This window comes from Rhinoderma darwinii, chromosome 10 (genome assembly GCF_050947455.1).
Source record: "Rhinoderma darwinii isolate aRhiDar2 chromosome 10, aRhiDar2.hap1, whole genome shotgun sequence".
NCBI lineage: Eukaryota > Metazoa > Chordata > Amphibia > Anura > Rhinodermatidae > Rhinoderma > Rhinoderma darwinii.
In genome coordinates this window covers 104,324,150-104,346,390 of record NC_134696.1, presented here as the reverse complement: position 1 = coordinate 104,346,390, position 22,241 = coordinate 104,324,150, and the positions used below count along the sequence as shown (strand labels likewise).

General features: G+C 46.5%; 1 protein-coding gene across 3 annotated transcripts; it reads left to right on the top strand.

Moving 5' to 3' along the window:
- The first annotated feature begins 340 nt into the window (after window positions 1-340).
- On the top strand, window positions 341-18,445 carry CAMK2N1 (calcium/calmodulin dependent protein kinase II inhibitor 1). 3 transcript variants are annotated; one of them, XM_075840491.1, is made up of 4 exons: window positions 341-479; window positions 567-750; window positions 4,300-4,602; window positions 18,043-18,445. In XM_075840491.1, the coding sequence occupies exons 3-4, from the start codon at window positions 4,416-4,418 to the stop codon at window positions 18,108-18,110; spliced, it is 255 nt and encodes an 84-aa protein (XP_075696606.1). In that variant the 5' UTR covers window positions 341-479; window positions 567-750; window positions 4,300-4,415; the 3' UTR covers window positions 18,111-18,445. The 3 variants fall into 3 exon arrangements, with proteins under 3 accessions (XP_075696606.1, XP_075696604.1, XP_075696605.1); XM_075840489.1 differs by lacking the exon at window positions 567-750; XM_075840490.1 differs by lacking the exon at window positions 341-479 and having other exon boundaries at window positions 486-750.
- Window positions 18,446-22,241: the final 3,796 nt, after the last annotated feature.

Sequence of the window (22,241 nt, the reverse complement as noted above, 5' to 3'; positions counted from 1 at the left end):
GTGCGGTATATAATCCCCCCCCTGTGAGGGGTGTGTAGTGGGGGTGGGGTATATAATCCCCCCCTGTGAGGGGTGTGTAGTGGGGGTGGGGTATATAATCCCCCATGTGAGGGGTGTGTAGTGGGGGTGGGGTATATAATCCCCCCTTTTGCTAGTCTTTATTGTGCAGCAGTATATGGGGGGGGGGGGGTGTTGAATACTACCCCCCCCCCTGTTATTCCTCCTGTGCAGCCACCATTGCTGTTGTGCGGAGGTGACTGAGCCCCCGGCCTCTCCTCCTCTACATACTGATGATGATGATGGTGTAAGAATATTTAGATGAGCGCCTGGTCCCCCCTGTGCAGGCAGCTTCCTCCCCATCTCTCCCCCAGTTACAGGCTCCTTCCCTGCCCTCTCATTTCTATGTCACTCCACCTCCCCTGCCTGTCTCCTCTCCCAGCAGCAGGATCTGCCTGTCTCCTCTCTGCTCTCTCCCTCCGGTAGGTTCTGTCTCATTCTCACCCCAATATTACCCGCTATGAACCCCCTCCCCTGCCACTGAGCTGTCAATCATCCCCTGCACGCAGCACCTGAACCTGCTCCTCCTGCAGACTGAGCGCCTCTGATCCCTCCAGACAGCACCAGGTCGTATATTACCCCCAAGAAACCCCCTCCCCACTGCACCTGTGACTGAGCTGTCAATCATCCCCTGCATGCAGCACCTGGATCTGCTCCACCTGCGACCTGAGACCCCCCTCCAGTCAGCACCAGGTAAAATATTACCCCCCCCCCCGTCTCCTGCACCTGTAACCGAGCTGTCAATCATCTAGACGCTGCTCCTCCTGCAGCCCGAGACCCTCTCATCCATATTACATCGCATATTACACCCTATTCCTCCCACCTGTAACCGAGCTGTCAATCCTCTCCTGCATGCAGCACCTCAACCTGCTCCTCCTGCATCAAGTCGTAGCCTCATTGCGGCCATTTGCAGCTGTTTTGGGGTTCAGCACCACGGACTGTGCTCAGCGCTGTGAAGACCCCCATAATAATAATAATGAGGAGGAGGTTATTGCCGGTGCAGAGGACCCCCGACCCCCCCATCTCTCTCCTGGCAGCAGCTTTGTCGAGGATTCCCTATTGTCTCCTTCCCCAGGTGGTTACCAGTCCCGCCCCCCTCATGTTACACCCAGCCCCACTGATAAATCCAGCAAACACCCCCCCCCCCATCATCCATTTCTGGGGAACCCTCATTTCAACAAGTGCCCCCCCCCCTGCATAACTGGAACATTGAGATCTGCTGAACGCCCTTGCAGGTAGCCGCCCCCCCAGGTGCCCCACAATACTGCACCCAGCTGCCCTTCCCAGCCAAAAGCGCTCACCTCAGACCCCCCCCAGGTGCCCCACAATACTGCACCCAGCTGCCCTTCCCAGCCAAAAGCGCTCACCTCAGACCCCCCCCAGGTGCCCCACAATACTGTACCCAGCTGCCCTTCCCAGCCAAAAGTGCTCACCTCAGACCCCCCCCAGGTGCCCCACAATACTGTACCCAGCTGCCCTTCCCAGCCAAAAGCGCTCACCTCAGACCCCCCCCCAGGTGCCCCACAATACTGCACCCAGCTGCCCTTCCCAGCCAAAAGCGCTCACCTCAGACCCCCCCCAGGTGCCCCACAATACTGTACCCAGCTGCCCTTCCCAGCCAAAAGTGCTCACCTCAGACCCCCCCCAGGTGCCCCCGACACAAATATTAGTCCTAATTATTCAAGTAGCCCCCACCTCAGTAGTTACCTCCCATAGTAGTTCCCCCCCCTAAATAAATCGCTCCTCAGCAGTTTCCCCTCCTCAGTAGTTTCCCCCTCCTCAGTAGTTTCCCCCTCCTCAGTAGTTCCCCCTCCTCAGTAGTTTCCCCTCCTCAGTAGTTCCCCCTCCTCAGTAGTTCCCCCTCCTCAGTAGTTTCCCCTCCTCAGTAGTTTCCCCTCCTCAGTAGTTTCCCCTCCTCAGTAGTTTCCCCCCTCCTCAGTAGTTTCCCCTCCTCCTCAGTAGTTTCCCCTCCTCAGTAGTTTCCCCCCTCCTCAGTAGTTTCCCCCTCCTCAGTAGTTTCCCCCTCCTCAGTAGTTTCCCCCCTCCTCAGTAGTTTCCCCCTCCTCAGTAGTTTCCCCCCTCCTCAGTAGTTTCCCCCTCCTCAGTAGTGTCCCCTCCTCAGTAGTTTCCCCTCCTCAGTAGTTTCCCCCTCCTCAGTAGTTTCCCCCTCCTCAGTAGTTTCCCCCTCCTCAGTAGTTTCCCCCTCCTCAGTAGTTTCCCCCCTCCTCAGTAGTTTCCCCCCTCCTCAGTAGTTTCCCCCTCCTCAGTAGTTTCCCCCTCCTCAGTAGTTTCCCCCCTCCTCAGTAGTTTCCCCCCTCCTCAGTAGTTTCCCCCCTCCTCAGTAGTTTCCCCCCTCCTCAGTAGTTTTCCCCCTCCTCAGTAGTTTCCCCCTCCTCAGTAGTTTCCCCCTCCTCAGTAGTTTCCCCCCTCCTCAGTAGTTTCCCCCCTCCTCAGTAGTTTCCCCCTCCTCAGTAGTTTCCCCCTCCTCAGTAGTTTCCCCCTTCCTCAGTAGTTTCCCCCCTCCTCAGTAGTTTCCCCCCTCCTCAGTAGTTTCCCCCCTCCTCAGTAGTTTCCCCCCTCCTCAGTAGTTTCCCCCCTCCTCAGTAGTTTCCCCCCTCCTCAGTAGTTTCCCCCCTCCTCAGTAGTTTCCCCCCTCCTCAGTAGTTTCCCCTCCTCAGTAGTTTCCCCTCCTCAGTAGTTTCCCCTCCTCAGTAGTTTCCCCCTCCTCAGTAGTTTCCCCCCTCCTCAGTGGTTTCCCCTCCTCAGTAGTTTCCCCTCCTCAGTAGTTTCCCCTCCTCAGTAGTTCCCCCTCCTCAGTAGTTTCCCCTCCTCAGTAGTTTCCCCTCCTCAGTAGTTTCCCCTCCTCAGTAGTTTCCCCTCCTCAGTAGTTTCCCCTCCTCAGTAGTTTCCCCTCCTCAGTAGTTTCCCCCTCCTCAGTAGTTTCCCCTCCTCAGTAGTGTCCCCCTCCTCAGTAGTGTCCCCCTCCTCAGTAGTGTCCCCCTCCTCAGTAGTGTCCCCCTCCTCAGTAGTGTCCCCCTCCTCAGTAGTGTCCCCCTCCTCAGTAGTGTCCCCCTCCTCAGTAGTGTCCCCCTCCTCAGTAGTTTCCCCTCCTCAGTAGTGTCCCCTCCTCCGTAGTGTCCCCTCCTCAGTAGTGTCCCCCTCCTCAGTAGTGTCCCCCTCCTCAGTAGTGTCCCCCTCCTCAGTAGTGTCCCCCTCCTCAGTAGTGTCCCCCTCCTCAGTAGTTTCCCCTCCTCAGTAGTTTCCCCTCCTCAGTAGTGTCCCCTCCTCCGTAGTGTCCCCTCCTCAGTAGTGTCCCCTCCTCAGTAGTTTCCCCCCTCCTCAGTAGGTTCCCCCCTCCTCAGTAGTTCCCCCCTCCTCAGTAGGTTCCCCCCTCCTCAGTAGTTCCCCCCTCCTCAGTAGTTCCCCCCTCCTCAGTAGTTTCCCCTCCTCAGTAGTTTCCCCTCCTCAGTAGTTTCCCCTCCTCAGTAGTTTCCCCTCCTCAGTAGTTTCCCCTCCTCAGTAGTTTCCCCCCTCCTCAGTAGTTTCCCCTCCTCAGTAGTTTCCCCTCCTCAGTAGGTTCCCCCCTCCTCAGTAGTTTCCCCTCCTCAGTAGTTTCCCCCCTCCTCAGTAGTTTCCCCCCTCCTCAGTAGTTTCCCCCTCCTCAGTAGTTTCCCCCTCCTCAGTAGTTTCCCCTCCTCAGTAGTTTCCCCTCCTCAGTAGTTTCCCCCTCCTCAGTAGTTTCCCCCTCCTCAGTAGTTTCCCCCTCCTCAGTAGTTTCCCCCTCCTCAGTAGTTTCCCCCTCCTCAGTAGTTTCCCCTCCTCAGTAGTTTCCCCTCCTCAGTAGTTTCCCCCCTCCTCAGTAGTTTCCCCCCTCCTCAGTAGTTTCCCCCCTCCTCAGTAGTTCCCCCCCTCCTCAGTAGTTCCCCCCTCCTCAGTAGTTTCCCCCCCTCCTCAGTAGTTTCCCCCCCTCCTCAGTAGTTTCCCCCCCTCCTCAGTAGTTCCCCCCCCTCCTCAGTAGTTTCCCCCCTCCTCAGTAGTTTCCCCCCTCCTCAGTAGTTTGCCCCTCCTCAGTAGTTTGCCCCCTCCTCAGTAGTTTGCCCCCTCCTCAGTAGTTTGCCCCCCTCCTCAGTAGTTTGCCCCCCTCCTCAGTAGTTTCCCCCCCTCCTCAGTAGTTTCCCCCCCTCCTCAGTGTTTCCCCCTCTGTAGTTCCCCTCCTCACCGCTGGGTGTGCTGTCCCCCCAGGTCCCCTCCGCACCCCCAGCCGGAGGATGTGATCGGAGTCTCCGCGGTGAGTGATCAGCGTCCTCCGGAGTGGGCTGTGATCGGTGTCCGTGTCCCCGGGGATTCCCAGCCTCACCATGTCCGAGGTGCTGCCCTTCAGCGACGCCGAGCAGCGGGGACATTACGCGGATGGAGGTGGTGACATGGCCGGACAGATCCCCCTCACTTGCCGCCTGCAGGACACCGGCAACTTCTACGGCAGCTCGGGACAGGGGGGCGGCAAAAGACCCCCCAAACTGGGACAGATTGGCCGCAGCAAGAGAGGTGGGTACCCCACTGTCTGCACCCCAATCCTGCCTGTATGTATGTACCCTCAATCCTGCCTGTATGTACCCCCAATCCTGCCTGTATGTACCCCCAATCCTGCCTGTATGTATGTACCCCCAATCCTGCCGGCATGTATGTACGTACCCCTAATCCTGCCTGTATGTATCTATGTACCCCAATCCTGCCTGCATGTACCCCCAATTCTGCCTGTATGTATGTACCCCCATATAGACCTCAATACTTACTCTATAACCCCCTCAATGCAGCCCTATGATTCCCTAAATTCTGACTATTAACCCCTAATAAACTGCTAGATCCTGCATGTGTACCCCCATATAGTCTATAAACTGTGATGTGTACCCCCATATAGTCTAAAGTCCTTCTGTAAACATCTCATAAACATCTACATCCATCCATCACTATTGTGTCATGTACCCCCTGCACCCCTAAATCGTATCTATACGATATTACATGTATCTTATAACCAGTAAGAAAGGTTCTATTATATACACTGTGTACCCCATAATATTACTGCCTGCACCCTATAAACACTGTGTACCCCATAATATTACTGCCTGCACCCTATAAACACTGATGTGTACCCCATAATATTACTGCCTGCACCCTATAAACACTGATGTGTACCCCATAATATTACTGCCTGCACCCTATAAACTCTGTGTACCCCATAATATTACTGCCTGCACCCTATAAACACTGATGTGTACCCCATAATATTACTGCCTGCACCCTATAAACACTGATGTGTACCCCATAATATTACTGCCTGCACCCTATAAACACTGATGTGTACCCCATAATATTACTGCCTGCACCCTATAAACACTGATGTGTACCCCATAATATTACTGCCTGCACCCTATAAACACTGATGTGTACCCCATAATATTACTGCCTGCACCCTATAAACACTGATGTGTACCCCATAATATTACTGCCCGCACCCTATAAACACTGATGTGTACCCCATAATATTACTGCCCGCACCCTATAAACACTGATGTGTACCCCATAATATTACTGCCTGCACCCTATAAACACTGTTGTGTACCCCATAATATTACTGCCCGCACCCTATAAACACTGATGTGTACCCCATAATATTACTGCCCGCGCCCTATAAACACTGATGTGTACCCCATAATATTACTGCCTGCGCCCTATAAACACTGATGTGTACCCCATAATATTACTGCCTGCACCCTATAAACACTGATGTGTACCCCATAATATTACTGCCTGCACCCTATAAACACTGATGTGTACCCCATAATATTACTGCCTGCACCCTATAAACACTGATGTGTACCCCATAATATTACTGCCTGCACCCTATAAACACTGATGTGTACCCCATAATATTACTGCCTGCACCCTATAAACACTGATGTGTACCCCATAATATTACTGCCTGCACCCTATAAACACTGATGTGTACCCCATAATATTACTGCCTGCACCCTATAAACACTGATGTGTACTCCATAATATTACTGCCTGCACCCTATAAACACTGATGTGTACCCCATAATATTACTGCCCGCACCCTATAAACACTGATGTGTACCCCATAATATTACTGCCCGCACCCTATAAACACTGATGTGTACCCCATAATATTACTGCCTGCACCCTATAAACTCTGATGTGTACCCCATAATATTACTGCCCGCACCCTATAAACACTGATGTGTATCCCATGTTACTGCCCGCACCCTATAAACACTGATGTGTACCCCATAATATTACTGCCTGCACCCTATAAACACTGATGTGTACCCCATAATATTACTGCCCGCACCCTATAAACACTGATGTGTACCCCATAATATTACTGCCTGCACCCTATAAACACTGATGTGTACCCCATAATATTACTGCCTGCACCCTATAAACACTGATGTGTACCCCATAATATTACTGCCTGCGCCCTATAAACTCTGATGTGTACCCCATAATATTACTGCCCGCACCCTATAAACTCTGATGTGTACCCCATAATATTACTGCCCGCGCCCTATAAACACTGTGTACCCCATAATATTACTGCCTGCGCCCTATAAACACTGATGTGTACCCCATAATATTACTGCCTGCACCCTATAAACACTGATGTGTACCCCATAATATTACTGCCCGCACCCTATAAACACTGATGTGTACCCCATAATATTACTGCCCGCACCCTATAAACACTGATGTGTACCCCATAATATTACTGCCTGCACCCTATAAACACTGATGTGTACCCCATAATATTACTGCCTGCACACTATAAACTCTGTGTACCCCATAATATTACTGCCTGCACCCTATAAACTCTGATGTGTACCCCATAATATTACTGCCCGCACCCTATAAACACTGATGTGTACCCCATAATATTACTGCCTGCACCCTATAAACACTGATGTGTACCCCATAATATTACTGCCCGCACCCTATAAACACTGATGTGTACCCCATAATATTACTGCCTGCACCCTATAAACACTGATGTGTACCCCATAATATTACTGCCTGCACCCTATAAACACTGTGTACCCCATAATATTACTGCCTGCACCCTATAAACACTGTGTACCCCATAATATTACTGCCTGCACCCTATAAACACTGTGTACCCCATAATATTACTGCCTGCACCCTATAAACACTGTGTACCCCATAATATTACTGCCTGCACCCTATAAACACTGTGTACCCCATAATATTACTGCCTGCACCCTATAAACACTGATGTGTACCCCATAATATTACTGCCCGCACCCTATAAACTCTGATGTGTACCCCATAATATTACTGCCCGCACCCTATAAACTCTGATGTGTACCCCATAATATTACTGCCTGCACCCTATAAACTCTGATGTGTACCCCATAATATTACTGCCTGCACCCTATAAACACTGATGTGTACCCCATAATATTACTGCCCGCACCCTATAAACACTGATGTGTACCCCATAATATTACTGCCCGTACCCTATAAACACTGATGTGTACCCCATAATATTACTGCCTGCACCCTATACACACTGATGTGTACCCCATAATATTACTGCCTGCACCCTATAAACACTGATGTGTACCCCATAATATTACTGCCTGCACCCTATAAACACTGATGTGTACCCCATAATATTACTGCCCGCACCCTATAAACACTGATGTGTACCCCATAATATTACTGCCCGCACCCTATAAACACTGATGTGTACCCCATAATATTACTGCCCGCACCCTATAAACACTGTGTACCCCATAATATTACTGCCTGCACCCTATAAACACTGTGTACCCCATAATATTACTGCCTGCACCCTATAAACTCTGATGTGTACCCCATAATATTACTGCCTGTACCCTATAAACACTGATGTGTACCCCATAATATTACTGCCTGCACCCTATAAACACTGATGTGTACCCCATAATATTACTGCCTGCACCCTATAAACACTGATGTGTACCCCATAATATTACTGCCTGCACCCTATAAACACTGATGTGTACCCCATAATATTACTGCCTGCACCCTATAAACACTGATGTGTACCCCATAATATTACTGCCTGCACCCTATAAACACTGATGTGTACCCCATAATATTACTGCCCGCACCCTATAAACACTGATGTGTACCCCATAATATTACTGCCCGCACCCTATAAACACTGATGTGTACCCCATAATATTACTGCCTGCACCCTATAAACACTGATGTGTACCCCATAATATTACTGCCCGCACCCTATAAACACTGATGTGTACCCCATAATATTACTGCCTGTACCCTATAAACACTGATGTGTACCCCATAATATTACTGCCTGCACCCTATAAACACTGATGTGTACCCCATAATATTACTGCCTGCACCCTATAAACACTGATGTGTACCCCATAATATTACTGCCTGTACCCTATAAACACTGATGTGTACCCCATAATATTACTGCCTGCACCCTATAAACACTGATGTGTACCCCATAATATTACTGCCTGCACCCTATAAACACTGATGTGTACCCCATAATATTACTGCCCGCACCCTATAAACACTGATGTGTACCCCATAATATTACTGCCTGCACCCTATAAACACTGATGTGTACCCCATAATATTACTGCCTGCACCCTATAAACACTGATGTGTACCCCATAATATTACTGCCCGCACCCTATAAACACTGATGTGTACCCCATAATATTACTGCCTGCACCCTATAAACACTGATGTGTACCCCATAATATTACTGCCTGCACCCTATAAACACTGATGTGTACCCCATAATATTACTGCCTGCACCCTATAAACACTGATGTGTACCCCATAATATTACTGCCCGCACCCTATAAACTCTGATGTGTACCCCATAATATTACTGCCCGCACCCTATAAACACTGATGTGTACCCCATAATATTACTGCCCGCACCCTATAAACTCTGATGTGTACCCCATAATATTACTGCCCGCACCCTATAAACTCTGATGTGTACCCCATAATATTACTGCCTGCACCCTATAAACTCTGATGTGTACCCCATAATATTACTGCCCGCACCCTATAAACACTGATGTGTACCCCATAATATTACTGCCCGCACCCTATAAACACTGATGTGTACCCCATAATATTACTGCCCGCACCCTATAAACACTGATGTGTACCCCATAATATTACTGCCCGCACCCTATAAACACTGATGTGTACCCCATAATATTACTGCCTGCACCCTATAAACACTGATGTGTACCCCATAATATTACTGCCCGCACCCTATAAACACTGTGTACCCCATAATATTACTGCCCGCACCCTATAAACACTGATGTGTACTCCATAATATTACTGCCTGCACCCTATAAACACTGATGTGTACCCCATAATATTACTGCCCGCACCCTATAAACACTGTTGTGTACCCCATAATATTACTGCCTGCACCCTATAAACACTGATGTGTACCCCATAATATTACTGCCCGCACCCTATAAACACTGATGTGTACCCCATAATATTACTGCCCGCACCCTATAAACACTGATGTGTACCCCATAATATTACTGCCCGCACCCTATAAACACTGATGTGTACCCCATAATATTACTGCCCGCACCCTATAAACACTGATGTGTACTCCATAATATTACTGCCCGCACCCTATAAACACTGATGTGTACCCCATAATATTACTGCCTGCACCCTATAAACACTGTGTACCCCATAATATTACTGCCCGCACCCTATAAACACTGATGTGTACTCCATAATATTACTGCCCGCACCCTATAAACACTGATGTGTACCCCATAATATTACTGCCTGCACCCTATAAACACTGATGTGTACTCCATAATATTACTGCCTGCACCCTATAAACACTGATGTGTACCCCATAATATTACTGCCCGCACCCTATAAACACTGATGTGTACCCCATAATATTACTGCCTGCACCCTATAAACACTGTGTACCCCATAATATTACTGCCTGCACCCTATAAACACTGATGTGTACCCCATAATATTACTGCCTGCACCCTATAAACTCTGATGTGTACCCCATAATATTACTGCCTGCACCCTATAAACACTGATGTGTACCCCATAATATTACTGCCTGCACCCTATAAACTCTGTGTACCCCATAATATTACTGCCTGCACCCTATAAACACTGATGTGTACCCCATAATATTACTGCCTGCACCCTATAAACTCTGATGTGTACCCCATTATATTACTGCCCGCACCCTATAAACACTGATGTGTACCCCATAATATTACTGCCCGCACCCTATAAACACTGATGTGTACCCCATAATATTACTGCCTGCACCCTATAAACTCTGATGTGTACCCCATTATATTACTGCCCGCACCCTATAAACACTGATGTGTACCCCATAATATTACTGCCCGCACCCTATAAACACTGATGTGTACCCCATAATATTACTGCCCTCACCCTATAAACACTTATGTGTACCCCATAATATTACTGCCCGCACCCTATAAACACTGATGTGTACCCCATAATATTACTGCCCGCACCCTATAAACACTGATGTGTACCCCATAATAGTACTGCCTGCACCCTATAAACACTGATGTGTACCCCATAATATTACTGCCTGCACCCTATAAACACTGTGTACCCCATAATATTACTGCCCGCACCCTATAAACACTGATGTGTACCCCATAATATTACTGCCCGCACCCTATAAACACTGATGTGTACCCCATAATATTACTGCCTGCACCCTATAAACACTGATGTGTACCCCATAATATTACTGCCTGCACCCTATAAACACTGATGTGTACCCCATAATATTACTGCCTGCACCCTTTAAACTCTGATGTGTACCCCATAATATTACTGCCCGCACCCTATAAACTCTGATGTGTACCCCATAATATTACTGCCCGCACCCTATAAACACTGATGTGTACCCCATAATATTACTGCCTGTACCCTATAAACACTGATGTGTACCCCATAATATTACTGCCTGCACCCTATAAACACTGATGTGTACCCCATAATATTACTGCCTGCACCCTATAAACACTGATGTGTACCCCATAATATTACTGCCTGCACCCTATAAACACTGATGTGTACCCCATAATATTACTGCCTGCACCCTATAAACACTGATGTGTACCCCATAATATTACTGCCTGCACCCTATAAACACTGATGTGTACCCCATAATATTACTGCCCGCACCCTATAAACACTGATGTGTACCCCATAATATTACTGCCCGCACCCTATAAACACTGATGTGTACCCCATAATATTACTGCCCGCACCCTATAAACACTGATGTGTACCCCATAATATTACTGCCTGTACCCTATAAACACTGATGTGTACCCCATAATATTACTGCCTGCACCCTATAAACACTGATGTGTACCCCATAATATTACTGCCTGCACCCTATAAACACTGATGTGTACCCCATAATATTACTGCCTGCACCCTATAAACACTGATGTGTACCCCATAATATTACTGCCTGCACCCTATAAACACTGATGTGTACCCCATAATATTACTGCCTGCACCCTATAAACACTGATGTGTACCCCATAATATTACTGCCCGCACCCTATAAACACTGATGTGTACCCCATAATATTACTGCCTGCACCCTATAAACACTGATGTGTACCCCATAATATTACTGCCTGCACCCTATAAACACTGATGTGTACCCCATAATATTACTGCCTGCACCCTATAAACACTGATGTGTACCCCATAATATTACTGCCTGCACCCTATAAACTCTGATGTGTACCCCATAATATTACTGCCCGCACCCTATAAACACTGATGTGTACCCCATAATATTACTGCCCGCACCCTATAAACTCTGATGTGTACCCCATAATATTACTGCCCGCACCCTATAAACTCTGATGTGTACCCCATAATATTACTGCCTGCACCCTATAAACTCTGATGTGTACCCCATAATATTACTGCCCGCACCCTATAAACACTGATGTGTACCCCATAATATTACTGCCTGCACCCTATAAACACTGATGTGTACCCCATAATATTACTGCCCGCACCCTATAAACACTGATGTGTACCCCATAATATTACTGCCCGCACCCTATAAACACTGATGTGTACCCCATAATATTACTGCCCGCACCCTATAAACACTGATGTGTACCCCATAATATTACTGCCTGCACCCTATAAACACTGATGTGTACCCCATAATATTACTGCCCGCACCCTATAAACACTGTGTACCCCATAATATTACTGCCCGCACCCTATAAACACTGATGTGTACTCCATAATATTACTGCCTGCACCCTATAAACACTGATGTGTACCCCATAATATTACTGCCCGCACCCTATAAACACTGTTGTGTACCCCATAATATTACTGCCTGCACCCTATAAACACTGATGTGTACCCCATAATATTACTGCCCGCACCCTATAAACACTGATGTGTACCCCATAATATTACTGCCCGCACCCTATAAACACTGATGTGTACCCCATAATATTACTGCCTGCACCCTATAAACTCTGATGTGTACCCCATAATATTACTGCCCGCACCCTATAAACTCTGATGTGTACCCCATAATATTACTGCCTGCACCCTATAAACACTGTGTACCCCATAATATTACTGCCCGCACCCTATAAACACTGATGTGTACCCCATAATATTACTGCCTGCACCCTATAAACACTGATGTGTACCCCATAATATTACTGCCCGCACCCTATAAACACTGATGTGTACCCCATAATATTACTGCCCGCACCCTATAAACACTGATGTGTACCCCATAATATTACTGCCCGCACCCTATAAACACTGATGTGTACCCCATAATATTACTGCCTGCACCCTATAAACACTGTGTACCCCATAATATTACTGCCTGCACCCTATAAACACTGATGTGTACCCCATAATATTACTGCCTGCACCCTATAAACTCTGATGTGTACCCCATAATATTACTGCCTGCACCCTATAAACACTGATGTGTACCCCATAATATTACTGCCTGCACCCTATAAACTCTGTGTACCCCATAATATTACTGCCTGCACCCTATAAACACTGATGTGTACCCCATAATATTACTGCCTGCACCCTATAAACACTGATGTGTACCCCATAATATTACTGCCTGCACCCTTTAAACTCTGATGTGTACCCCATAATATTACTGCCCGCACCCTATAAACTCTGATGTGTACCCCATAATATTACTGCCCGCACCCTATAAACACTGATGTGTACCCCATAATATTACTGCCTGCACCCTATAAACACTGATGTGTACCCCATAATATTACTGCCTGCACCCTATAAACACTGATGTGTACCCCATAATATTACTGCCCGCACCCTATAAACACTGATGTGTACCCCATAATATTACTGCCCGCACCCTATAAACACTGATGTGTACCCCATAATATTACTGCCTGCACCCTATAAACACTGATGTGTACCCCATAATATTACTGCCCGCACCCTATAAACACTGATGTGTACCCCATAATATTACTGCCTGCACCCTATAAACACTGATGTGTACCCCATAATATTACTGCCCGCACCCTATAAACACTGATGTGTACCCCATAATATTACTGCCCGCACCCTATAAACACTGTGTACCCCATAATATTACTGCCCGCACCCTATAAACACTGTGTACCCCATAATATTACTGCCTGCACCCTATAAACTCTGATGTGTACCCCATAATATTACTGCCTGCACCCTATAAACACTGATGTGTACCCCATAATATTACTGCCCGCACCCTATAAACTCTGATGTGTACCCCATAATATTACTGCCCGCACCCTATAAACTCTGATGTGTACCCCATAATATTACTGCCTGCACCCTATAAACTCTGATGTGTACCCCATAATATTACTGCCTGCACCCTATAAACTCTGATGTGTACCCCATAATATTACTGCCCGCACGCTATAAACTCTGATGTGTACCCCATAATATTACTGCCCGCACCCTATAAACACTGATGTGTACCCCATAATATTACTGCCTGCACCCTATAAACACTGATGTGTACCCCATAATATTACTGCCCGCACCCTATAAACACTGATGTGTACCCCATAATATTACTGCCTGCACCCTATAAACACTGATGTGTACCCCATAATATTACTGCCTGCACCCTATAAACACTGATGTGTACCCCATAATATTACTGCCTGCACCCTATAAACACTGATGTGTACCCCATAATATTACTGCCTGCACCCTATAAACACTGATGTGTACCCCATAATATTACTGCCCGCACCCTATAAACACTGATGTGTACCCCATAATATTACTGCCTGCACCCTATAAACACTGATGTGTACCCCATAATATTACTGCCTGCACCCTATAAACACTGATGTGTACCCCATAATATTACTGCCTGCCCCCTATAAACACTGATGTGTACCCCATAATATTACTGCCCGCACCCTATAAACACTGATGTGTACCCCATAATATTACTGCCTGCACCCTATAAACACTGATGTGTACCCCATAATATTATTGCCTGCACCCTATAAACACTGATGTGTACCCCATAATATTACTGCCTGCACCCTATAAACACTGATGTGTACCCCATAATATTACTGCCCGCACCCTATAAACTCTGATGTGTACCCCATAATATTACTGCCTGCACCCTATAAACACTGATGTGTACCCCATAATATTACTGCCTGCACCCTATAAACACTGATGTGTACCCCATAATATTACTGCCCGCACCCTATAAACACTGATGTGTACCCCATAATATTACTGCCTGCACCCTATAAACACTGATGTGTACCCCATAATATTACTGCCTGCACCCTATAAACACTGATGTGTACCCCATAATATTACTGCCTGCACCCTATAAACACTGATGTGTACCCCATAATATTACTGCCTGCACCCTATAAACACTGTTGTGTACCCCATAATATTACTGCCCGCACCCTATAAACACTGATGTGTACCCCATAATATTACTGCCTGCACCCTATAAACACTGTTGTGTACCCCATAATATTACTGCCCGCACCCTATAAACACTGATGTGTACCCCATAATATTACTGCCTGCACCCTATAAACTCTGATGTGTACCCCATAATATTACTGCCCGCACCCTATAAACACTGATGTGTACCCCATAATATTACTGCCCGCACCCTATAAACACTGATGTGTACCCCATAATATTACTGCCTGCCCCCTATAAACACTGATGTGTACCCCATAATATTACTGCCTGCACCCTATAAACTCTGTGTACCCCATAATATTACTGCCCGCACCCTATAAACACTGATGTGTACCCCATAATATTACTGCCCGCACCCTATAAACACTGATGTGTACCCCATAATATTACTGCCCGCACCCTATAAACACTGATGTGTACCCCATAATATTACTGCCTGCACCCTATAAACACTGATGTGTACCCCATAATATTACTGCCTGCACCCTATAAACACTGATGTGTACCCCATAATATTACTGCCTGCACCCTATAAACACTGATGTGTACCCCATAATATTACTGCCTGCACCCTATAAACACTGATGTGTACCCCATAATATTACTGCCTGCACCCTATAAACACTGATGTGTACCCCATAATATTACTGCCCGCACCCTATAAACACTGATGTGTACCCCATAATATTACTGCCCGCACCCTATAAACACTGATGTGTACCCCATAATATTACTGCCTGCACCCTATAAACACTGATGTGTACCCCATAATATTACTGCCCGCACCCTATAAACACTGATGTGTACCCCATAATATTACTGCCCGCACCCTATAAACACTGATGTGTACCCCATAATATTACTGCCCGCACCCTATAAACACTGATGTGTACCCCATAATATTACTGCCTGCCCCCTATAAACACTGATGTGTACCCCATAATATTACTGCCCGCACCCTATAAACACTGATGTGTACCCCATAATATTACTGCCTGCACCCTATAAACACTGATGTGTACCCCATAATATTACTGCCTGCACCCTATAAACACTGATGTGTACCCCATAATATTACTGCCTGCGCCCTATAAACTCTGATGTGTACCCCATAATATTACTGCCTGTACCCTATAAACACTGATGTGTACCCCATAATATTACTGCCTGCACCCTATAAACACTGATGTGTACCCCATAATATTACTGCCTGCACCCTATAAACACTGATGTGTACCCCATAATATTACTGCCCGCACCCTATAAACACTGTGTACCCCATAATAGTACTGCCTGCACCCTATAAACACTGATGTGTACCCCATAATATTACTGCCTGCACCCTATAAACACTGTGTACCCCATAATATTACTGCCTGCACCCTATAAACACTGATGTGTACCCCATAATATTACTGCCCGCACCCTATAAACTCTGATGTGTACCCCATAATATTACTGCCCGCACCCTATAAACACTGATGTGTACCCCATAATATTACTGCCTGCACCCTATAAACACTGATGTGTACCCCATAATATTACTGCCCGCACCCTATAAACACTGTTGTGTACCCCATAATATTACTGCCTGCACCCTATAAACACTGATGTGTACCCCATAATATTACTGCCTGCACCCTATAAACACTGATGTGTACCCCATAATATTACTGCCCGCACCCTATAAACTCTGATGTGTACCCCATAATATTACTGCCCGCACCCTATAAACACTGATGTGTACCCCATAATATTACTGCCTGCACCCTATAAACACTGATGTGTACCCCATAATATTACTGCCCGCACCCTATAAACACTGTTGTGTACCCCATAATATTACTGCCCGCACCCTATAAACACTGATGTGTACCCCATAATATTACTGCCTGCACCCTATAAACACTGATGTGTACCCCATAATATTACTGCCCGCACCCTATAAACTCTGATGTGTACCCCATAATATTACTGCCCGCACCCTATAAACACTGATGTGTACCCCATAATATTACTGCCTGCACCCTATAAACACTGATGTGTACCCCATAATATTACTGCCCGCACCCTATAAACACTGTTGTGTACCCCATAATATTACTGCCCGCACCCTATAAACACTGATGTGTACCCCATAATATTACTGCCTGCACCCTATAAACACTGATGTGTACCCCATAATATTACTGCCCGCACCCTATAAACACTGATGTGTACCCCATAATATTACTGCCCGCACCCTATAAACACTGATGTGTACCCCATAATATTACTGCCCGCACCCTATAAACACTGTTGTGTACCCCATAATATTACTGCCCGCACCCTATAAACACTGATGTGTACCCCATAATATTACTGCCTGCACCCTATAAACACTGATGTGTACCCCATAATATTACTGCCCGCACCCTATAAACTCTGATGTGTACCCCATAATATTACTGCCCGCACCCTATAAACACTGATGTGTACCCCATAATATTACTGCCCGCACCCTATAAACACTGATGTGTACCCCATAATATTACTGCCCGCACCCTATAAACACTGATGTGTACCCCATAATATTACTGCCCGCACCCTCTGCTTACATATGATGTCACATGCGCCCACTAGTTATTTATGATGTCATCAGCACCAATTGTTGCTACTCTATAGCGGATTATTAAAATGAGAGCAGTGATCTGATTGGTTGCTATGAGCTACTCCTCCCTTGTAGCCGGTGTGGCCTAGGCCATAGCGAGCGCCATCTGATGTCCGATAATGAGCGATTTTCCCCCGGTAGAGAGACGAGCCGGCGCTCTAACTTTGTGCTTCTATTTATAGTGGTGATAGAAGACGAGCGGATTGAAGACGTTCTCACGATGTCTGAGAAAGCTCCGCCTGCTGTTTAAACCTCCCGCCCTTCAAGGATCTTATCGACGCCATAAAGCGGATCTGCGGCTGCCATCGACAACGTTACATCAGAAGACTGGTCCGGGGAGGGGACGATAAGAGACGTGATGTCCGGATGAAGGGAAGAGGGACAGTCACCCCAAACTCCATGCAGCAGCTGAGCTTATAATGTCCTTCATCTTTATCATTTTGGGGGTGGAGCTTTTCAAAAAATAGCTTAAACTCCTCCCCCATTCTTGACCTCCATCACTTTAAGGGCGTTACTTTTATAGTCTTATTCGGGATCCTGTTTTTCATCCATTAAAGGATTTTATGACGCCAAATTACCGAAAATCACAGAGATTCCGGACTCCGTAAAAAGCAAATAAAATCGCGGGCGTAGTCACTGCCGGATCATTTCCTACTGACATTGTTGGGCTAACGCCGCCCTCATTTTACCCGTCTGGGGATGGCGGCTGTAGGGGGTGGGGCTGGGGATGGCGGCTGTAGGGGGTGGGGCTCAATGGCATCGGTTCGTACATCGAGTTCAGTTACCCGCCATCTTGTCCGATTTTTTTTATATGAACATTTTTTTATTTTTCCTATTTTAACCTAAAAAGTTTTACCTGGGATTACGCGGCCCAATTCTCCTCAACTCCATGACCAATGACCAGTCAACACAAAAAGATTTTTCACCGTTTTTTCCCCCATATTTTTGGTCCCATCTGGGCCAAAGTTAATGGCTGACTAGATCACGTCGTTGGGTGGGAGGCGCAGGGTTTTCTGCTGACGCCTTGATGGGTCCAGTAGGTTTTTGATGAGTTGAGTCCAACTCCACAAGGGGGGTTAAAATAAATTTACCTTTAATAGGCATAATAGTAGACCCCTCATGGGGGTATAAGAAGCCCCTAACCAGTCCTGAAGGCCGACACATTTCGGAGGAACCTTTAATCGGGCATCGGGGGCATAACTTGAAGCTTCTGGGCCCCAATGCAAAATCTTTAACAGGGCCCCCCTGCCATTCATAATGCTGGCCATAGGGGTCTATAGGCCCTATCTGGCACCAGGGCCCGTATGCGACTGCTATCTCTGCACCCCCCTATCACTACGTCCATGCCAAGCACCCAAAGAAAGTAATTGGTCCTGAATTCGGTGGGCCATGTGACGCCGTTTTGCAAAAGCGGTGTCCAGGGGGAACGGTCTTATCCACCACTGGCTCCTAACCAAGACTCAAAATGTCAGCGAGGAAGGGGGTGTGGCAATCTTGACACGGGAATTATAAGCCACCATTTTGTTGTAGCCAAGAATGAAGCTAATGAAAATGTTGATCACCGCGAGCAATAGTTATTAATAAGATTGTCCATCCTCCCGTATTACGTGTCGATTGGTCATTCCGTCTACAAAAGGGTTAATATGGAGAATTTCGTATCAACGCGACCGTATTCTACTTTTTTTTTTTTGAAGCGCGACGTTCATCAGCTGCTGCACTGAAACGAAGAACGCCTCCCGGGCTGCGTAAGGATTTTAGGGGGTAAAAAAAAAAACACAAAAACTGCTGTTAATATTATTATTATGTGTCTGAAGCCCTGGCGGAGCGCGGCGGCCGTCGCCGTCCCGCCCGCTCGCTTCTAAATACTGTTTACATGATTTAATCTTGCAAAAAAAATCGACATATATATAGATACGTATATATGTGACGACCTGTGCACCTTTGCATGCAAATATCGTTTTGACATGTGACATTCTTTGACGAATGGAATTATTTTTAGCCGTGCAATATCGCGTGTTCCTCCACGATTGTTCTGTTAAAAAAAAAAAAAAAGGAACTTAAAGGAGAAAGAATTATCATTTGTATTTTTTTAAGAGAAAGACTGTTGTATTCCCGCTCTGGATTGATCGGTTTTCGGCGGCGGCCACTTTGTTATATTTTTTTATTTCACGGTTTCTTTCCTGCGTGCTGTAACCCCCTCTTTTAGATATTTTTGGAGACGCTGTCTCTTTAAGGCAAAGACGTTATAGATTTGATATATTCTATGTGGGAAATGAGGGAGGGGCCACGGAATGCCCACGCTTGGCGTTCTATGGGCTGAATTGGCGAATTGTGGCCGGTCTGGCCCTTCGGTGCTGAAGGGGTTAAATAAAAATAGTCACCGGGGGGTCCCAATGGTTCCACACAACAACAAAAAACGAGTGCCAAAAATTCTGCGCAATTTCTGCACATCCAGGTCTAGGTTCAGCTCCTGTGCATTCTGGGACCCACAGGCCATTTTACCTTGAGAGAGGGGTGGGGGGATTATAGTCCCATGTGTCCGGTTAGACTGGGACTTGTAGTTCCACCACCGCTCTGTTTTTGGAGTACAGGTGACTGCTTGTACGTCTGGGCAGGATCACCTTCGATGTTGGCATCGGCCTGTTTTTTCGTTGTTTTTTTTATTTATTTTTTAACGCAATCTGATTTTGGGAAAGAATCGCATAGATTTGAGATTTATTGTCCGCCATTTTCAGTTGCGTTGTGTATATATATATATCCTACCGAGCTGCTGAGATGGTCACAATATCCTGCACTCTTACGTTCTTCCTTATAATTCTCGGTGATGTATATAGCAATCTTTTTCTTTAAATAAATGAGGCAAACCGGACTGTATTACGTGTTCACAATGTTGGTGGGTTCCAGTGGAAATCCCCTTTAAGGGATTCCATCCTCTGCATACTATGGAGGCGGCCATTTTGTGAGCAGGACGCATATTCTGCCTGGCAAACTACTGGGGTCATGAAGAAGGCTGAAACTTGACTGCTACTTCTGCCTCACCATTCGCCATGATACTTTCCTATACGACTCCCATAGAAGTGAATGGCAATAGTTGCGCAATTCCGTTGACCCATCTACTTCTATTGGAGTGTGACTGAGAAGGACGGTTGCAGTTGAGCGATGGTTGTTCGCTATTTCTATTGATGGACAATAATGAAGATGCAAAGCTCCAATCTCAGAAACGACATCATGTGACTGCTCGCAAAATGGCGCCTACCAGTGTGTGTACTATAAATAGCACTGAATATGTTGTCTGAATGGCTCAGGATTTCCGAATATCCCAGGGGTACAGATTTATTGCAAAAAATGGAGGAAGATTCTGGAAGATTTGAGTTGGGAAACAATCTTGTGGCTATTTGGTCACGTTCAGACGTGGCGGGATTGCTGTTGAGTTCCGTTGCGGACAGTCCGTAGTGGAAATCTGCAGCAGCCGTTTTTTCCATTATTTTCTATACCTTTTTTGGTAACTTAGTTTAGACGTTGCGGAAAATAACAGCGCAGAATTTAGGCTGCGGTGCAGAATTTTCGCTCCACGTTCGCCAGCGGAGAAGCACCGTATTTTCACCGCGGATTTAAGCCGTTGCAATGCAAATACTGAAATTTGTGGCAAGTCCGCAGTGATATCCGCAACGTCTGAATTACCTGTGAAATATGCAAATGTTGCCGCAGATTCATTGCGTAATTGCCGCGTCAACATTTGCAGCGGAAAAATTCCGCCACGTCTGAACATGGCCTTTTAAAGTGGATTTGTAAAAGTGATCTGGAGTTTCCTGAAATTATTTATGGTACGTGATTCGCGGTGCATTCCTACCCAAGCTTTAAGTCTCAAGTAAGCAACCTACGTAGTTGAACTACAACCCCCAGCAGTCTTGGAACGCTGAGGTGTTCTTCAATAACTAAAATGGAAAGCTACAGGATTCTAATAATAATAATGTTTTAATAATAATGATGATGTTTTAACACGTTGCTTGCCTGCGACAGGGATTTATGTGGACAAATAGTCATGATTTAAAAAGAAAAAAAATGGCTGCTATGATGAACTCGTTGTAATGAGTCAGGATTTCAAAATGGCTGCTATATGGTGGACTGTATTTGAATTAGTCAGGGCTTAAAATGGCTGCTAACGTGGTGGACTGAATAAAAAACAGCCAAGGGTATTTATAATGGATGCCGCATGATGGACTTTGTGAGAAGCAGGATTTCAAAATGGCCGCCATGTGGCAAAATCCAGGCTTTAAAATGGCTGCCGAACACTGAACTAGAATGGCTCCTTGCTGATGGTATGACCGTATAAACATGGCAGACATGTGAGGGATAAAGACGGAGACATATTATCAGGCCT

Bases quoted from the DNA above. Each gene is read 5' to 3' on its own strand.
- CAMK2N1 (XM_075840489.1), top strand. From the start codon at position 4,416: ATGTCCGAGGTGCTGCCCTTCAGCGACGCCGAGCAGCGGGGACATTAC. The intron at 4,603-18,042 runs GTGGGTACCCCA...TTCTATTTATAG, and splicing joins GATTGGCCGCAGCAAGAGAG to TGGTGATAGAAGACGAGCGG.